At 36.3% G+C, this 18,814-nt stretch overlaps 1 protein-coding gene across 1 annotated transcript in view; it reads left to right on the forward strand.

Moving 5' to 3' along the window:
* Positions 1-2,992: 2,992 nt before the first annotated feature.
* The window catches only part of atp10a (ATPase phospholipid transporting 10A), a 142,890-nt gene continuing 127,068 nt past the window's right edge, over positions 2,993-18,814 (forward strand). The window contains exon 1 of the mRNA XM_062039313.1: positions 2,993-3,627. Within this exon, the coding sequence (XP_061895297.1) occupies positions 3,242-3,627 (386 nt within the window). The 5' untranslated portion in view covers positions 2,993-3,241. The remainder of the gene's footprint in view (positions 3,628-18,814) is intronic.

Consider the following 18,814-nt stretch of genomic DNA (forward strand, 5'->3'; position numbering starts at 1 on the left):
ATAAATTGAATTAAGATGACTTAAAGGAAACTAAATGACCTCAAATGTACCTACAAATGAGGCATAATGATGCAATATGTACAAATAGCTAGCCTAAATAGCATGTTAGCATCGATTAGCTTGCAATCATGCAGTGACCAAATATGTCTGATTAGCACTCCACACAAGTCAATAACATCAACAAAACTCACCTTTGTGCATTCATGCACAACGTTAAAAGTTTGGTGGACAAAATGAGACAGAAAAAGAAGTGGCATAAAACACGAAAGTCGGAGAAAGTTATACATGTAAACAAACTACGGTGAGTTCAAAGACCGCCAAAATTAGTAGGACAAAACGGCGCTCGCCAAATACTCGAATCAGTGAAGCATGTTTAATATAAACAGTGTGCTTTATAACAATTAGGGAGTTTTGTGTCATGTTTGTCCTCCTACGGAAACCATATTAAAACAAAAACTTTTTTTTTTCCTCCTCATCTTTTTCCATTTTTCATACATTTTTGAAAAAGCTCCAGAGAGCCACTAGGGCGGCGCTAAAGAGCCGGAGCCGCGGGTTGCCGATCCCTGTCCTAGAAAGTCGGAAAAAGTTCTACATGTAAACAAACAAAGGTGAGTTCAAGGACCGCCAAAATTAGTAGGACAAAACGGCGCTCGCCAAATACTCGAATCAGTGAAGCATGTTTAATATAAACAGTGTGCTTTATAACAATTAGGGAGGTTTGTGTCATGTTTGTCCTCCTACGGAAACCATATTAAAACAAAAACTTTTTTTTTTTCCCCATCATCTTTTTCCATTTTTCATACATTTTTGAAAAAGCTCCAGAGAGCCACTAGGGCGGCGCTAAAGAGCCGGAGCCGCGGGTTGCCGACCCCTGTCCTAGTAAGTCGGAAAAAGTTATACATGTAAACAAACAAAAGTGAGTTCAAGGACCGCCAAAATTAGTAGGACAAAACGGCGCTCGCCAAATACTCGAATCAGTGAAGCATGTTTAATATAAACAGTGTGCTTTATAACAATTAGGGAGGTTTGTGTCATGTTTGTCCTCCTGCGGAAACCATATTAAAACAAAAACTTTTTTTTTCCCCTCATCTTTTTCCATTTTTCATACATTTTTGAAAAAGCTCCAGAGAGCCACTAGGGCGGCGCTAAAGAGCCGGAGCCGCGGGTTGCCGACCCCTGTCCTAGAAAGTCGGAGAAAGTTCTACATCAGGGGTGTCAAACGTACGGCCAGAGGGCCACATCAGGCCCGCGAACAGGTTTTATCCGGCCCGCGGGATGAGTTTGCTAAGTAAAAATGAGCCTGAAATTTTTGAATGAAAAAACTGCTGTTCTAAATGTGTCCACTGGATGTCGCAACAGCATTTTTTTGTATCTTTGTAGATGATGCTACATATGTACAAAATAAACCACATGATGTTAGTACATCAGTCAGGGAAAACGATCAAACTACCTAAATAAAATCCTGTAATTAGATTTAGATATAATTTTTTTATTATGATTGATTGAAAATTAACACCAATGTGTTGAATGATGAACATTATCACATGATTTATTCAAAAAATATAAATAACGACAAATAAATTATTAACCGCAACATGCAAGTGTAAAAAAAACCAACAACATTCTGATTTGTACATTTGTGCTTGTTCTATTTTTAAACAAAGAAAACAATCTGAAGTTTTCTTTATTTTTAAGTTATCGTGCCGTGATTTTACCAGTCCGGCGGCCCACTTGGGAGTAGATTTTTCTCCATGTGGCCCCCGATATAAAATGAGTTTGACACCCCTGTTCTACATGTAAACAAACAAAGGTGAGTTCAAGGACCGCCAAAATTAGTAGGACAAAACGGCGCTCGCCAAATACTCGAATCAGTGAAGCATGTTTAATATAAACAGTGTGCTTTATAACAATTAGGGAGGTTTGTGTCATGTTTGTCCTCCTGCAGAAACCATATTAAAACAAAAAATATATATTTTTTCCCCTCATCTTTTTCCATTTTTCGTACATTTTTGAAAAAGCTCCAGAGAGGGCTCTAGAGCCGCGGGTTGCCGATCCCTGTCCTAGAAAGTCGGAAAAAGTTCTACATGTAAACAAACAAAGGTGAGTTCAAGGACCGCCAAAATTAGTAGGACAAAACGGCGCTCGCCAAATACTCGAATCAGTGAAGCATGTTTAATATAAACAGTGTGCTTTATAACAATTAGGGAGGTTTGTGTCATGTTTGTCCTCCTGCAGAAACCATATTAAAACAAAAAACATATTTTTTTCCCCTCATCTTTTTCCATTTTTCACACATTTTTGAAAAAGCTCCAGAGAGGGCTCTAGAGCCGCGGGTTGCCGATCCCTGTCCTAGAAAGTCGGAAAAAGTTCTACATGTAAACAAACTACGGTGAGTTCAAGGACCGCCAAAATTAGTAGGACAAAACGGCGCTCGCCAAATACTCGAATCAGTGAAGCATGTTTAATATAAACAGTGTGCTTTATAACAATTAGGGAGGTTTGTGTCATGTTTGTCCTCCTGCAGAAACCATATTAAAACAAAAAATATATATTTTTTCCTCTCATCTTTTTCCATTTTTCATACATTTTTGAAAAAGCTCCAGAAAGGGCTCTAGAGCCGCGGGTTGCCGACCCCTGGTATAGAATATCCTCATGATTTTTGAAAAAAAATTGAACTACAAAAATAAATGTGGTTATCAAAATGTAATTCCTACACGTTTATTGGTTAAAGTCCTGTATTTTGTTTTACTATAATCATAAAATGTATAATAAGTATAATCAAAAACCATTGAAAATGTTCAATTATGTATCGGCAGTGCTGGCCTTGGTATCGCTCGACGGTGTGCAGTATCGGCCGGGCTAGTGGGATAGCGGTAACAACCGCGTGGCACTCGGGGGTCACGAGCCGCCAGGATGGGCTCGGCGAGGCGGGGCCCGCTGCTCACATTTCCGGCGCAGTGAGACCTTCCGCCCGGCCTTCGCCGATCTACAAGCGCGGCCGCTCGACGGGCGGCGGCATCCATGTTACTTGTAGATCCAAGAACGGGGGCGGGGCCTACCCGCCGTCTCAGCATCCTTCCACAAGTGGGAGGTACAAAAAAAAAGCGAGAAGCCCAAACAACTTTTTCCGCGACGACGTTGATGAAAAAGGCGATGTTTGACGAAGGCGACTAGCGGTCGCGGAGATGATAACTTAGCCGCCCCGGCTTGTGGCGAAAGTGCGCGAAAAAGTTGCTCCGCCATGGCGAGCGGGGTGGCTTCTAAAGTGAAGCGGAGGAAGAAGGGCAAAGAGTACAAGAGCAGGACCGTCCACGCCAACGCCGTGACGGGGGAGGAGAAGCCGCAGGCGGGCTACGCCGACAACCAGATCAAGACCACCAAGTACACGCTGCTCTCCTTCCTGCCCAAGAACCTCTTCGAGCAGTTCCACCGCTTCGCCAACGTCTACTTCGTCTTCATCGCCCTGCTCAACTTCGTCCCGCTGGTCAACGCCTTCCAGCCCGAGCTGGCGCTGGCCCCGGTGGTCTTCATCCTGTCCGTCACCGCCATCAAGGACCTGTGGGAGGACTACCGGAGGCACCGGTCGGACCAGGAGATCAACCACATGGACTGCCTGGTCTACGCCAGGTAAGCACGTGTTGAAGTCCCGGTAACAAAGTCGCCCTTTTTAGCTGCCACCCTCTGGACGTGGTTTGTTTACTTTGGACTCCTGCGCCCCTGGACCTTGGCGACTGTGTCGTGTGAAAACCTTTCAAGCGTGGAAAAAAACATTTTAACAACATTTTATCATTCTTAAATCATGAATAATTTATTGAAATTATTAGTCATAATATTAATATTGATGTTAATAATATTATTGAAATCGTGCTATAATTACATTTTAAAAGATTTATTTTTTAAAAGTCATAAGAATACTTATTAAATCATGAAAAAATAAGTACCGTATTTTCCGGTCCATAGGGCGCACTGTCGATGAGCGGGTCTAGTCAGGTTTATTTTCATACAAAAGGCGCACTGGATTATAGGGCGCATTAAAGGCCTACTGAAATGAATTTTTTTTTATTTAAACGGGGATAGCAGATCTATTCTATGTGTCATACTTGATCATTTCGCGATATTGCCATATTTTTGCTGAAAGGATTTAGTATAGAACAACGACGATAAAGATTGCAACTTTTGGTATCTGATAAAAAAAAAGGCTTGCCCCTACCGGAAGTAGCGTGACGTAGTCAGTTGAACATATACGCAAAGTTCCCTATTGTTTACAATGATGGCCGCATGAAGTGAGAGAGATTCGGACCGAGAAAGCGACAATTTCCCCATTAATTTGAGCGAGGATGAAAGATTTGTGGATGAGTAAAGTGCAAGTGAAGGACTAGTGGGGAGTTGAAGCTATTCAGATAGGGAAGATGCTGTGAGAGCCGGGGGTGACCTGATATTCAGCTGGGAATGACTACAACAGTAAATAAACACAAGACATATATATACTCTATTAGCCACAACACAACCAGGCTTATATTTAATATGCCACAAATTAATCCTGCATAAAAACACCTGCGTGTTTGTTACGCTAGCTCCTAGCTCCTCTGCTAGCTCCTAGCTCCATAGAACACACCAATACAATTCAAACACCTGATCAACACACACAATCACTCAGCCCAAAAGACCGTTCACCTAACCCAAGGTTCATAAAGCTTATATATTTTTAAAAAGTTACGTACATACGCAAAAAAAAGTTGCGCACATACGGTCAAGCGATCAAATGTTTAGAAGCCAAAGCTGCATACTCACAGTAGCACGTCTGCGTCTTTGTCATCCAAATCAAATTAATCCTGGTAAGAGTCTGTGTTGTCCCAGTTCTCTACAGGCGTCTGTGTATCGAAGTCAAAAGTCCTCCTGGTTAGAGTCTCTGTTATCCGAGTTCTTCCATCTTGACTGCATCTTCCGGGAATGTAAACAAAGAAGCGCCGGCTGTGTACTGTTGTTGCTGACTACGTTCGAAAAATACGTCCATTTCGCACCGACAACTTTCTTCTTTGCTTGCTCAGCTTCCTTCTCCATAATGCAATGAACATGATTGCAACAGATTCACGAACACAGATGTCCAGAATACTGTGGAATTATGAAATGAAAACAGAGCTTTTTCGTATTGGCTTCAATGTGGAAGGCATACCCGTGTTCGCCGGGCTACGTCACGCGCATACGTCATCCTCAGAGGCGTTTCGAACCGGAAGTTTAGCGGCAAATTTAAAATGTCACTTTATAAGTTAACCCGGCCGTATTGGCATGTGTTATAATGTTAAGATTTCATCATTGATATATAAACTATCAGACTGCGTGGTCGGTAGTAGTGGGTTTCAGTAGGCCTTTAAAGGCCTACTGAAAGCCACTACTACCGACCACGCAGTCTGATAGTTTATATATCAATGATGAAATCTTAAAGGCCTACTGAAATGAATTTTTTTTATTTAAACGGGGATAGCAGATCTATTCTATGTGTCATACTTGATCATTTCGCGATATTGCCATATTTTTGCTGAAAGGATTTAGTATAGAACAACGACGATAAAGATTGCAACTTTTGGTATCTGATAAAAAAAAGGCTTGCACCTACCGGAAGTAGCGTGACGTAGTCAGTTGAACATATACGCAAAGTTCCCTATTGTTTACAATGATGGCCGCATGAAGTGAGAGAGATTCGGACCGAGAAAGCGACAATTTCCCCATTAATTTGAGCGAGGATGAAAGATTTGTGGATGAGTAAAGTGCAAGTGAAGGACTAGTGGGGAGTTGAAGCTATTCAGATAGGGAAGATGCTGTGAGAGCCGGGGGTGACCTGATATTCAGCTGGGAATGACTACAACAGTAAATAAACACAAGACATATATATACTCTATTAGCCACAACACAACCAGGCTTATATTTAATATGCCACAAATTAATCCTGCATAAAAACACCTGCGTGTTTGTTATGCTAGCTCCTAGCTCCTCTGCTAGCTCCTAGCTCCATAGAACACGCCAATACAATACAAACACCTGATCAACACACACAATCACTCAGCCCAAAAGACCGTTTACCTAACCCAAGGTTCATAAAGCTTATATATTTTTAAAAAGTTACGTACGTGACGCGCACATACGGTCAAGTTATCGAATGTTTAGCAGCCAAGGCTGCATACTCACGGTACCTGATATTCAGCTGGGAATGACTACAACAGTAAATAAACACAAGACATATATATACTCTATTAGCCACAACACAACCAGGCTTATATTTAATATGCCACAAATTAATCCTGCATAATAACACCTGCGTGTTTGTTATGCTAGCTCCTAGCTCCTCTGCTAGCTCCTAGCTCCATAGAACACGCCAATACAATTCAAACACCTGATCAACACACACAATCACTCAGCCCAAAAGACCGTTCACCTAACCCAAGGTTCATAAAGCTTATATATTTTTAAAAAGTTACGTACGTGACGCGCACGTACGGTACGGTACGTGTTATGCTAGCTCCTAGCTCCTCTGCTAGCTCCTAGCTCCATAGAACACGCCAATACAATTCAAACACATGATCAACACACACAATCACTCAGCCCAAAAGACCGTTCACCTAACCCAAGGTTCATAAAGCTTATATATTTTAAAAAAGTTACGTACATACGCAAAAAAAAGCCAAAGCTGCATACTCACAGTAGCACGTCTGCGTCTTTGTCATCCAAATCAAAGTAATCCTGGTAAGAGTCTGTGTTGTCCCAGTTCCCTACAGGCGTCTGTGTATCCAAATCAAAAGTCCTCCTGGTTAGAGTCTCTGTTATCCGAGTTCTTCCATCTTGACTGCATCTTTCGGGAATGTAAACAAAGAAGCGCCGGCTGTGTACTGTTGTGGCTGACTACGTTCGAAAAATACGTCCATTTCGCACCGACAACTTTCTTCTTTGCTTGCTTGGCTTCCTTCTCCATAATGCAATGAACATGATTGAAACAGATTCACGAACACAGATGTCCAGAATACTGTGGAATTATGAAATGAAAACAGAGCTTTTTCGTATCGGCTTCAATGTGGAAGGCATACCCGTGTTCGCCGGGCTACGTCACGCGCATACGTCATCCTCAGAGGCGTTTCGAACCGGAAGTTTAGCGGCAAATTTAAAATGTCACTTTATAAGTTAACCCGGCCGTATTGGCATGTGTTATAATGTTAAGATTTCATCATTGATATATAAACTATCAGACTGCGTGGTCGGTAGTAGTGGGTTTCAGTAGGCCTTTAAAGCTCGTCTAAAGTTTGCTGCTGATCACATGGACAAAGATAAGACCTTTTGGAGGAAAGTGTTGTAGTCAGATGAAACAAAAATTGATCTGTTTGGCCACAATACCCAGCAATATGTTTGGAGGAGAAAAGGTCCCAGGAACACCACACCTACCGTCAAGCATGGTGGTGGTAGTATTATGCTCTGGGCCTGTTTTGCTGCCAATGGAACTGGTGCTTTACAGAGAGTAAATGGGACAATGAAAAAGGAGGATTACCTCCAAATTCTTCAGGACAACCTAAAATCATCAGCCCGGAGGTTGGGTCTTGGGCGCAGTTGGGTGTTCCAACAGGATAATGACCCCAAACACACGTCACAAGTGGTAAAGGAATGGCTAAATCAGGCTACAATTAAAGGTTTTAGAATGGACTTTCCAAAGTCCTGACTTAAATCCCATTGAAAACATGTGGACAATGCTAAAGAAACAAGTCCATGTCAGAAAACCAACACATTTAGCTGAACTGCACCAATTTTGTCAAGAGGAGTGGTCAAAAATTCAAGCAGAAGCTTGTGGATGGCTACCAAAAGTGCCTTATTGCAGTGAAACTTGCCAAGGGACATGTATGCAAATATTAACATTGCTGTATGTATACTTTTGACCCAGCATATTTGCTCACATTTTCAGTAGACCCATAATAAATTCATAAAAGAAGCAAACTTCATGAATGTTTTTTGTGACAAACAAGTATGTGCTCCAATCACTCCATCACAAAAAAATCAAATCAAGTCATCAAGTTTAAATCATCAAATAAATAAATTACATAATAAATGAAATATTACTTAAATCATGAAATAACAACATTGTGAAATAAATGAAGAATGAAATAATTAATAAAAACATGAAACATGTACTAATTAAAAAAATAAGTAATAAAAACATGAAATTATACTTAAACCATGAAATAATTAAGTAATAAACAATCAAATAATTTAAGTCGTGGAATAAATAACTACATTGTGAAACAATTAAATCATAAAAAATTTAAAAACGAAATTAATTATTTAAATCGTGAAATAATTACATTTTAATAGATAAACAAAATTCATAAGAGTAATTAATTATTAAATCACAAAAAAATAAATAATAAAGGAAATATGAAATGATTACCTAAATCATGAAATAAATAACTAAATTGTGAAATAGTTGAATCATGAAATTACATTTACTAAATTGTGAATTAAAGAATTAAATTGATAAATAAGTAATAACAACATTAAATAACCCTTAAATCCTGAAATAATTAAATAATAACAAATGAAACACTTACTTAAATTTTGGAATAAATAACTAAATGGTGAAACAATTAAATCATGAAAGAAGTACCATGAAATAATAAACATTTTTAAATATTGAAATGAACTAAATAATTTTAAAATATTACTTAAATCATGAAATATTACTTAAATCATGAAATAACGACATTATGGAAATTAATGAATGATGAAATAATACATACGTGAAATATGTACTATTTAAGAAAATAAGTAATAAAAACATTAAATTATACTAAAACCATGAACTAATTAAATAATAAAAAAAATGAAATAACTTAAGTCGTGGAATAAATAACACAATTGTGAAACGATTAAATCATGAAATAATTAAATACGAAATTAATTAATTATTTAAATCGTGAAATTATTACATTTTAAACGGGAAAAAAGATAATTAGAATAATTCATTATTAAATCACGAAAAAATAAGTAATAAATGAAAAATGAAATAATCACCTTAATCATGAAATAAAGAACTCAATTGTGAAATAGTTGAATCATGAAATAATTACTAAATTGTGAAATAAATAATTGAATCGATAAATAAGTAATAAAAACATTAAATAAACCTTGAATAATGAAATAATAATAAAATAAACAATTACTTAAATCATGGAATAAATAACTAAATGGTGAAATTAATAAGTACTTAAACCAACTTAAACATTTTTTAATAATGAAATGAACAAAATCATTTTTTAAAATCAAATAAATCAATTACATTATAAATGAAATATTACTTAAATCATGAACTATTACTTAAATCATGAAATAACAACATTGTGGAAATAAATGAATCATGAAAAAATTAGTAAAAACATTAAATATGTACTAATTAAGAAAATAAGTAATAAAAACATAAAATTATACTTAAACCATGACATAATTAATAAAACATGAAATAACTAAGTCGTGGAATAAATAACTAAATTGTGAAACAATGAAATCATGAAATATTTAAGTACAAAATAAAAAATAATTATTTAAATCGTGAAATAATTACATTTTAAAAGATAAAAACAATTCACAAGAATAATTAATTATTCAAATACAAAAAAATAAGTAATAAAGGAAAAATGAAATAATCACCTAAATCATGAAATAAACAACTAAATTGTGAAATAGTTGAATCATGAAATAGTTACTGAATTGTGAAATAAATAATTAAATCGATAAATAAGTAATAAAAACATTAAATAAGCCTTAAATCCTGAAATAATAACAAATGAAACAATTACTTAAATCATGGAATAAATAACTAAATGGTGCAACAATTAAATCATGAAATAAGTACTTTAACCATGAAATAATAAATTTTTTGAAACAATGAAATAGTCAAGAGTCAATATAAACTAAATCATTTTTAAATCATCACACAAATAAATTACATAATAAATGTAATATTACTTAAATCATGAAATAACAACATTGTGAAATAATGTTGAAATTATATTTAAACCATGAAATAATTAAGTAATACAAAAGAAATAACTTAAGTCGTGGAATAAATAACTAAATTGTGAAACAATTAAATCATGAAATAAGTACTTAAACCATTAAATAAATCATTACATTTTTAAATAATTAAATTAAATAATTAATAAAAACATAATATAATTTTTAAAACATTAAATAATAAAGTAAGTCAATCATGAAATTATATATATATATATATATATATATATATATATATATATATATATATATATATATATATATATATATATATATATATATATATATATATATACAACTAAATTGTGAAATAAATGAATCATGGAATAGTTCATAAAAACATGAAATATATACTAAATCATGAAATAAATAAAACCGTGAAAGAAAGAAATAGAAACATGAAGTAAATACTTAAATCATTAAATAAATGTTTTAAATTAAGGACCAATTAAATCTTGAAATGAGTACTTTACACAAACCATGAAATAGACAATTACATTTTGAGATGATTAAATAATAAAATAATCAATAAAATCAAAAATATTCCTAAATCTCAAAATAAATAATACATTAAAAAAGAAATATTTACTAAATTGTGAAATAATTCATAAATAATTAAATATTGAAGTCATTATTTAAATTGTAATATAATAAATGTTTCAATTAATATACACAATCTTACATAAAATGAACACATTTCATGAAAAAAAGTATGTATTTACTTCCATTTTGATTATTTAAGTAATTATTTAAAGATGTATTTATTTATTTCCTTCTGTTCCATTCAAACAAACAATACTATACCACACCCTTCTGCTTCTTCCAAACTAAATTCATCCACTTGTTGACAAACCGTGAAGTTAGTCACTTTGCATCATTCCTGCAATGAGGTGTCGCTGAAAATATAGCTGACTCAGTAATTTACGACCAATACACACAAATGCAAAAACAAAAGCTTTCCAAAAGCAGTTATGAACTGTTTTGATTGGGTGAGGTGGGAAATACCACAGATTCTGGTCTCCATCTGATGCCAAGTAAAGACAAATGATACTTTTTGACACAATATTACGATTATTTCCTTTTGCTTCTTCAAAAAGTTGCGGTAAAAGTTGCAATGTTTTCTTTCAATTTTTTGCAACAACATTGAATCAACTTGCAAGTTTCTGAATGTCACTTTGGAGGCTTTAAGTTGTGAGTAGCTGTTACGAAGTGGGTCCTACGCCGGATGGCGACAATGACGCTACTTAAAGGCCTACTGAAATGAAGTTTTTTTATTTAAACGGGGATAGCAGATCTATTCTATGTGTCATACTTGATCATTTCGCGATATTGCCATATTTTTGCTGAAAGGATTTAGTATAGAACAACGACGATAAAGATCGCAACTTTTGGTATCTGATAAAAAAAAGGCTTGCCCCTACCGGAAGTAGCGTGACGTAGTCGGGTGAACATATCCGCAAAGTTCCCTATTGTTTACAATGATGGCCGCCAGAAGTGAGAGAGATTCGGACCGAGAAAGCGACGATTTCCCCATTAATTTGAGCGAGGATGAAAGATTTGTGGATGAGGAAAGTGCAAGTGAAGGACTAGTGGGGAGTGGAAGCGATACAGATAGGGAAGATGCTGTGAGAGCCGGGGGTGACCTGATATTCAGCTGGGAATGACTACAACAGTAAATAAACACAAGACATATATATACTCTATTAGCCACAACACAACCAGGCTTATATTTAATATGCCACAAATTAATCCCACATAAAAACACCTAGGTGTTTGTTATGCTAGCTACTAGCTACTAGCTCGAGCTAGTTATAGCTCGAGCGGGTTATATGGACGGGATCCCGTCTATATAACCCGCCAATACAATTCAAACACCTGCACAACACACACACTCACTCAGCCCAAAGGACCGTTCACCTAACCCAAGGTAAATAAAGCTTATATATTTAACCAAAGTCACGTAGGTGACACGCACGTACGGGCAAGCGATCAAATGTTTGGAAGCGCGTGGGTGGGACCTGATATTCAGCTGGGAATGACTACAACAGTAAATAAACACAAGACATATATATACTCTATTAGCCACAACACAACCAGGCTTATATTTAATATGCCACAAATTAATCCCGCATAAGGTGTTTGTTATGCTAGCTCCTAGCTACTAGCTCGAGCTAGTTATAGCTCGAGCGGGTTATATGGACGGGATCCGGTCTATATAACCCGCCAATACAATTCAAACACCTGCACAACACACACACTCACTCAGCCCAAAGGACCGTTCACCTAACCCAAGGTTCATAAGCTTATATATTTAACCAAAGTTACGTAGGTGACACGCACGTACGGGCAAGCGATCAAATGTTTGGAAGCGCGTGGGTGGGACCTGATATTCAGCTGGGAAAGACTACAACAGTAAATAAACACAAGACATATATATACTCTATTAGCCACAACACAACCAGGCTTATATTTAATATGCCCCAATTAATCCCGCATAACAAACACCTAGGTGTTTGTTATGCTAGCTCCTAGCTCCTAGCTACTAGCTCGAACTAGTTATAGCAAGCGATCAAATGTTTGGAAGCGCAGCTACGTACTCACGGTATCGCGTCTGCGTCTGTGTATCCAAATCAAAGTCCTCCTGGTAAGAGTTTCTGTTGTCCGAGTTCTTCGATCTTGACTGCATCTTTCGGGAATGTAAACAATGAAACGCCGGCTGTGTTGTGTTGCTGACTTCCCTCGCAAAATACTCCGCTTCGCACCGACAACTTTCTTCTTTGCTTGCTCAGCTTCTTTCTCCATAATGCAATGAACCAATTGCAACAGATTCACCAACACAGATGTCCAGAATACTGTGGAATAATGACATGAAAACAGCTATTTCGTACTGGCTTCAATGGGGAAGCCATACCTCTGTTAAACTGGCTACGTCACGCGCATACGTCATCCTCCAAAGGAATTTTCAACCGGAAGTTTAGCGGGAAATTTAAAATTGCACTTTATAAGTTAACCCGGCCGTATTGGCATGTGTTGCAATGTTAAGATTTCATCATTGATATATAAACTATCACACTGTGTGGTCGGTAGTAGTGGGTTTCAGTAGGCCTTTAACATGATTGTGTACGGCAGGTGTGCCTAATGAAGAGTCCAGTGTAAGAGGTCACTGTGGCCCTCTCTCTGCCATGCCAACCTGCCCGCCCCTCCGCCTGTTTTCTCTGCCGGCCGAGCTAATGAAAAGCGTGGCTGTGGTTGCGCGTACAGAGCATAATTCACGCTCATCAAAAGGCTCAGTGTTTTTCTCGGCGCCGCTATTTTAGCCTTCAGTCTACCTCCAAGTTGCTCTGTCAGGGTCCACCATAATGTAAAATACATACAAATTCTACACCAAAAATTCATCAAGTTATTATCATTAATGCTCTAACGAAGGGTGTCCAAACTACGGTCTGCTGACGTCTTCAATTAGGCCCGTGAGACGCAATGAGTGTAATAAGGAAACTCCCCCACAGGGAGATTGCATTGGCTTTTAATAATCTGACAGTTTTGATACCGTGAGTAATTCAGGTCAATGACTTTTTGATTTTGTTCTAATTGGTAACATGCGCAGCATTCACTTACGTTTATGTATGTACCTTTCAGCATTAATGGTGCCTTCACGGATGTGTAACACTTTTCCACTTTGCATCAGTCCATCTTAGATGAGCTCGGGCCCAGCGAAGCCGTCAGCGTTTCTGGGTGTTGTTGATAAATGGCTTTTGCTTTGCAAAGTAGTTTTAACTTGCACTTACAGATGTAACGACAAACTGTAGTTACTGACAGTGGTTTTCTAAAGTGTTCCTGAGCCCATGTAGTGATATCCTTTACACACTGATGTCGCTTTTTGATGCAGTACCGCCTGAGGGATCGAAGGTCACGGGCATTCAATGTTTTGTGCAGTGATTTCTCCAGATTCTCTGAACTTTTTGATGATATTACGGAGCGTAGATGGTGAAATCCCTAAATTCCTTGCAATAGCTCGTTGAGAAATGTTGTTCTTAAACTGTTCGACAATTTGCTCACGCATTTGTTGACAAAGTGGTGACCCTCGACCCACCCTTCTTTGTGAATGACTGAGCATTTCATGGAAGCTGCTTTTATACCCAATCATGGCACCCACCTGTTCCCAATTAGCCTGTTCACTTGTGGGGTGTTCCAAATAAGCGTTTGATGAGCATTCCTCAACTTTCTCAGTCTTTTTTGCCACTTGTGCCAGCTTTTTTGAAACACGTGGCAGGCATCAAATTCCAAATGAGCTAATATTTGCAAAAAATTAAGTTTTCCAGTTGGAACATTAAATATCTTGTCTTTGCAGTCTTTTCAATTGAATATAAGTTGAAAAGGATTTGCAAATCATTGTACTCTGTTTTTATTTACCATTTACACAACGTGCCAACTTCACTGGTTTTGGGTTTTGTTTTTAGGAACCGGTACTCAGTATACATCCCTAATCAACATGCATTATCACAATAAAACGATAGTAATAAAATGTTTATCGCCATCAAATGTCTAGTATTTATATTGTTTACATTGCACAAGGCTAGTGTCCAATAAGACCTAAAAGAGTCTCTACATTAGTTGTTTTTTTTTTGGAGGGGTTTGACTGCTCACTAAAAATAGCGACAAAATTGTCAACACTGATACTTCCTGCTACGTCTTCTTGTTCTCTGGCAGAGCAGGTGGTATGATCCACTTACAACCACAATCACCTTGGTCCACTTTGAAGCACGGGCTCGTTTCGGCGCGAACTCCGTTTGAACCTGGTTTAGTCTTTTATTGATTGACACGTGTCTGGTTTTGTTGACGTGTGAATAAGTTTACAGCACCAATGACAAACATTAGGCCCGCGCAACAAGAGTAAACAAAAGTCCAAACTGTACTTACGCCCACACAAAATGGGAGGTGTACTGGCTGGTCAACCAGTTGTTACCACTGCCAAGTTGTGTTTGTGTGTCTGTTCGCAACATAGCTCAAAATGTTACGTATGGAGGTTAATTTGTGTCTTTTTATTACAAAAGCTTTTTTTTTTTTACACTGAATTATATAACTACACTTAAATTTTGTGAACTCAAAATGCGTGTGTTTTAATAATTCAGTGTAGGGTTGTACGGTATACCGATATAGTACCGCGATACTAATTAATCATATTCTGTACTTTACCGCCTCTAAAAAGTAAAATAAAGCAGATAATGTAATTTTTAGAAAAGTATCGAAAAGTACCGAAAGTATCGAAAAACATTTTGCTACCGGTACCAAAATATTGTTATCGGGACATCACTAATTCAGTGTTTTAAAAATTCTGTGTTTTAAAATTCAGTGTATAAAAATTCAGTGCATAAAAAGTCAGTATATAAAAATTCAGTGTATAAAAAAATAGTGTATAAAAATCCAGTGCAAAAAATCTAGTGTAAAACAAAACAGTGTAAAAAAGAACAATTTATAAAAAATAAATGTAAAAAGATTGTGTAAAAAAAAAAAAAAAATCAGTGTAAAAAAATCCAGTGCAAAAAAATTCAGTGTAAAAAAAACTAATTTATAAAAAATAAATGTAAAAAGATTCTGTGTAAAAAAAAAAAAAATCAGTGTAAAAAAATCCAGTGCAAAAAAATTCAGTGTATAAAAATGTAGTGTAAAATAATTCAGTGTAAACAAAATAAAATTCATAAAAATCAAATGCAGTGTTTCCCATAAACTGCCAAGATACCTGTGGCGGTGGGGGCGTGGCTATGGGCGTGGTCACCATGACATCATCGAGTAATTTGCATAATTTACTACAATGATATGATTTTCTCTAAAACGGCTCAAAAAATGTATACTTACTAATTAATAATAACAGTTTTGTTTTAAATGTCCATCCATCCATCCATCCATTTTACAATATAATTACAACACTTTATGTACATATTTATATACAGATTTGAACATTAACTTATTCACTGAAATATATTTATTAATTGTGGTTCTTACAAAAAATATATCTTATAAAATATAAAAGCTAAAATGTCTCTTAAAGCTCTGCCCCTTTAATTAGTGCATACTAAATAATTTAACTTTAGCCTACTACTACAACCATATTATTTACCAGCAACATAAAGTGAAACAGAGGCAGAGGTGTCCTGCCACAGTCAGTAACAAATAAACAGAAAACAGTAGTGGTCAAATACAAATAAGGCAACAAGAGAAGTATCCTACACTTCTCTTTTGTAAAATAACAGCGTATATGGGCATCTACATCAACTATATGATTTGCCTGAGAAGCTGGACAGGACAAAAAAAAAAAAAAAAACAACAAAAAAAAAATTATTTTTTTATTTGTGGCGGATGTAATTCTTTCGTGGCGGGCCGCCACAAATAAATGAATGTGTGGGAAACACTGAAATGCAAAAAAATTCAGTGTATAAAAATTCAGTGTAAAAAAATCCAGTGTATAAAAATTCAGTGTAAAAAAAATCCAGTGCAAAAAAAATTCAGTGTATTAAAATGAAGTGTGAAGTGGAGGGAAATATATTTATATAGCGCTTTTCTCAAGTGACTCAAAGCGCTTTACATAGTGTAAAAGAATTCAGTCTAAAAACAAATTTAATTTATAAAAAATAAGTGTGAAAAAATGCGTGCAAAAGAATTCACTGTAAAAAGTTCAGTGTACAAACAATTACATTGATACAAATGAACTGAAACAAAAAATTCAGTGCAAAAAAATTCAGTGTATAGAAATGTAGTGTAAAAGAATTCAGTCTAAAAAAAAAGTAATTTATAAAAATTAAATGTAAAAAAATGCGTGCAAAAAAATTCACTGTACAAAAGTTCAGTGTACAAATTAACTGAAACAAAAAATTCAGTGTAAAAACTATTGAGAGCAAAAAAAATTCTGTGTAAAAAAAAATGTGCTGTAAAAAAATTCTGTGCTGAAAACTTTAGTTTCGAAAAATTTGCTGCTTCAAAATGGAAGACTCACTTCCAGTAAATAAAGACTGACGCAATCGGTCCTGTGTCAGAACAAGCCAATGAAGTGTCAAGTTTGAAGTCACATGACACGGGTCTTGCAAAACAACATAAACAAATGCAGTTAACTGAGCTACCTTGGCACAATACAACATAATTAACATTTCAATGCGACCCGCTGGATATTTTCCAAACTATAGAAATTATGGTTGAAATCTGCACTTTTGAGCGACATACGAAGTTTGCTTCATGAACTGGGCAGGGCAGAATGGGCGGGGCTTGTTTACAGAGCAAAAAGCCACATTTACATTTTGGGACTGATCGGATAAATTCTACTACGTATGCTTAATAAAGCAAATTAATTTCCTCTTTTTTAGTTAATTCAAGAAGTCATGGCTGGATCTTCATCTACCTTTCAGAAAGTGTCCGGTTTGGGATAAGGAACAAGTCGTTAGATTTTGGCACTGATTGGGATCACCGTTTGGATTCAGGACATTTTTACTATTTGGAGGGCGGACCTGGCAGAGGTTTGGCTTGTGCTGGGCCATAAAATGATATCGAGATATATCGCGATAGACACGTTATTGATGTTAATGAACAAATAAGTTCACTAAAAAATTTGATCGCTACCCTCAGACACATAAACAGAATGTCGTAACATGAAGACACATGGCAACCCGTACATAATCACAACATAAAAGGCACAGAACAGCTCCATTTAAAAAAAATAAAAAATAAAAGAGAGGTAAAACAACAGTAGTAAACAGAAGGAAAACATGATAAATACCGTGATAATGTCAGACAAGCAGAAATGCACAAAGCAACGTTTGTTTACAGTAACATCTACTCCTTCTTCAGCACCTGCAGTGAGCACACTCGTCCAAAAGATGTCGCCGTAGCACAAATAACACCTTTCTGTTTAAGTTAGGTTCTGCGCAAGTCAAATAAAGTATTCCGATCTAAGGGTCCATTTACACGGTAACATTCTAATCCGAATGATGATCAGATTAAATGCATGTTGTCCATGTACACGTGGCTACTGATCAGCCAATCAGGTGACAGCGTCAACTATCAAGTTTGCTTGTCTGGCGGTTGATTCTTTGCATGGGGTGAGAAGAGAAAGTCAAAATGAAGAAATTGAGGATAAAAGTGGAAAAGTCAGTTTGGGGATTTTTTTTCTAAAGGGACAGTAGTTAGACCAATGTGGTCTGTAAATGATGCAAGGCAAGACCGCTAATACCACACCACCTTAGCTCACCCTTTAGAGCACAGCTGTAACTTCCTGTCACTAAACCTGCATAAAGTAGTTCTTCTCATGTTTCTCTGTTTACATTTTCACACTTTGCACTATTTTTGTAACACGATTGAAACATTTCTTACATATTCTTTATTTTTAAGATCTTATTGTTGAACGTGATTTTACTACAAAACCCAAAAACAGTGAAGTTGGCACGTTGTGTAAATGGTAAATAAAAACAGAACACAATGATTTGCAAATCCTTTTCAACTTATATTCAATTGAATACTCTGCAAAGACAAGATATGTAATGTTCCAACTGGAAAACTTTATTTTTTGCAAATATTAGCTCATTTGGAATTTGATTTGAACAAATGCGTGAGCAAATTGTCGAACAGTTTAAGAATAAAAAATATTCAACGAGCTATTGCAAGGAATTTAGGGATTTCACCATCTACGGTTTGTAATATCATCAAAAGGTTCAGAGAATCTGGTGAAATCACCGCACGTAAGCGATGATATTACGGACCTTCGATCCCTCAGGCGCTACTGCATCAA

Source organism: Entelurus aequoreus, linkage group LG27 (assembly GCF_033978785.1).
Source record: "Entelurus aequoreus isolate RoL-2023_Sb linkage group LG27, RoL_Eaeq_v1.1, whole genome shotgun sequence".
In the NCBI taxonomy this organism is placed as follows: Eukaryota; Metazoa; Chordata; class Actinopteri; order Syngnathiformes; family Syngnathidae; genus Entelurus; species Entelurus aequoreus.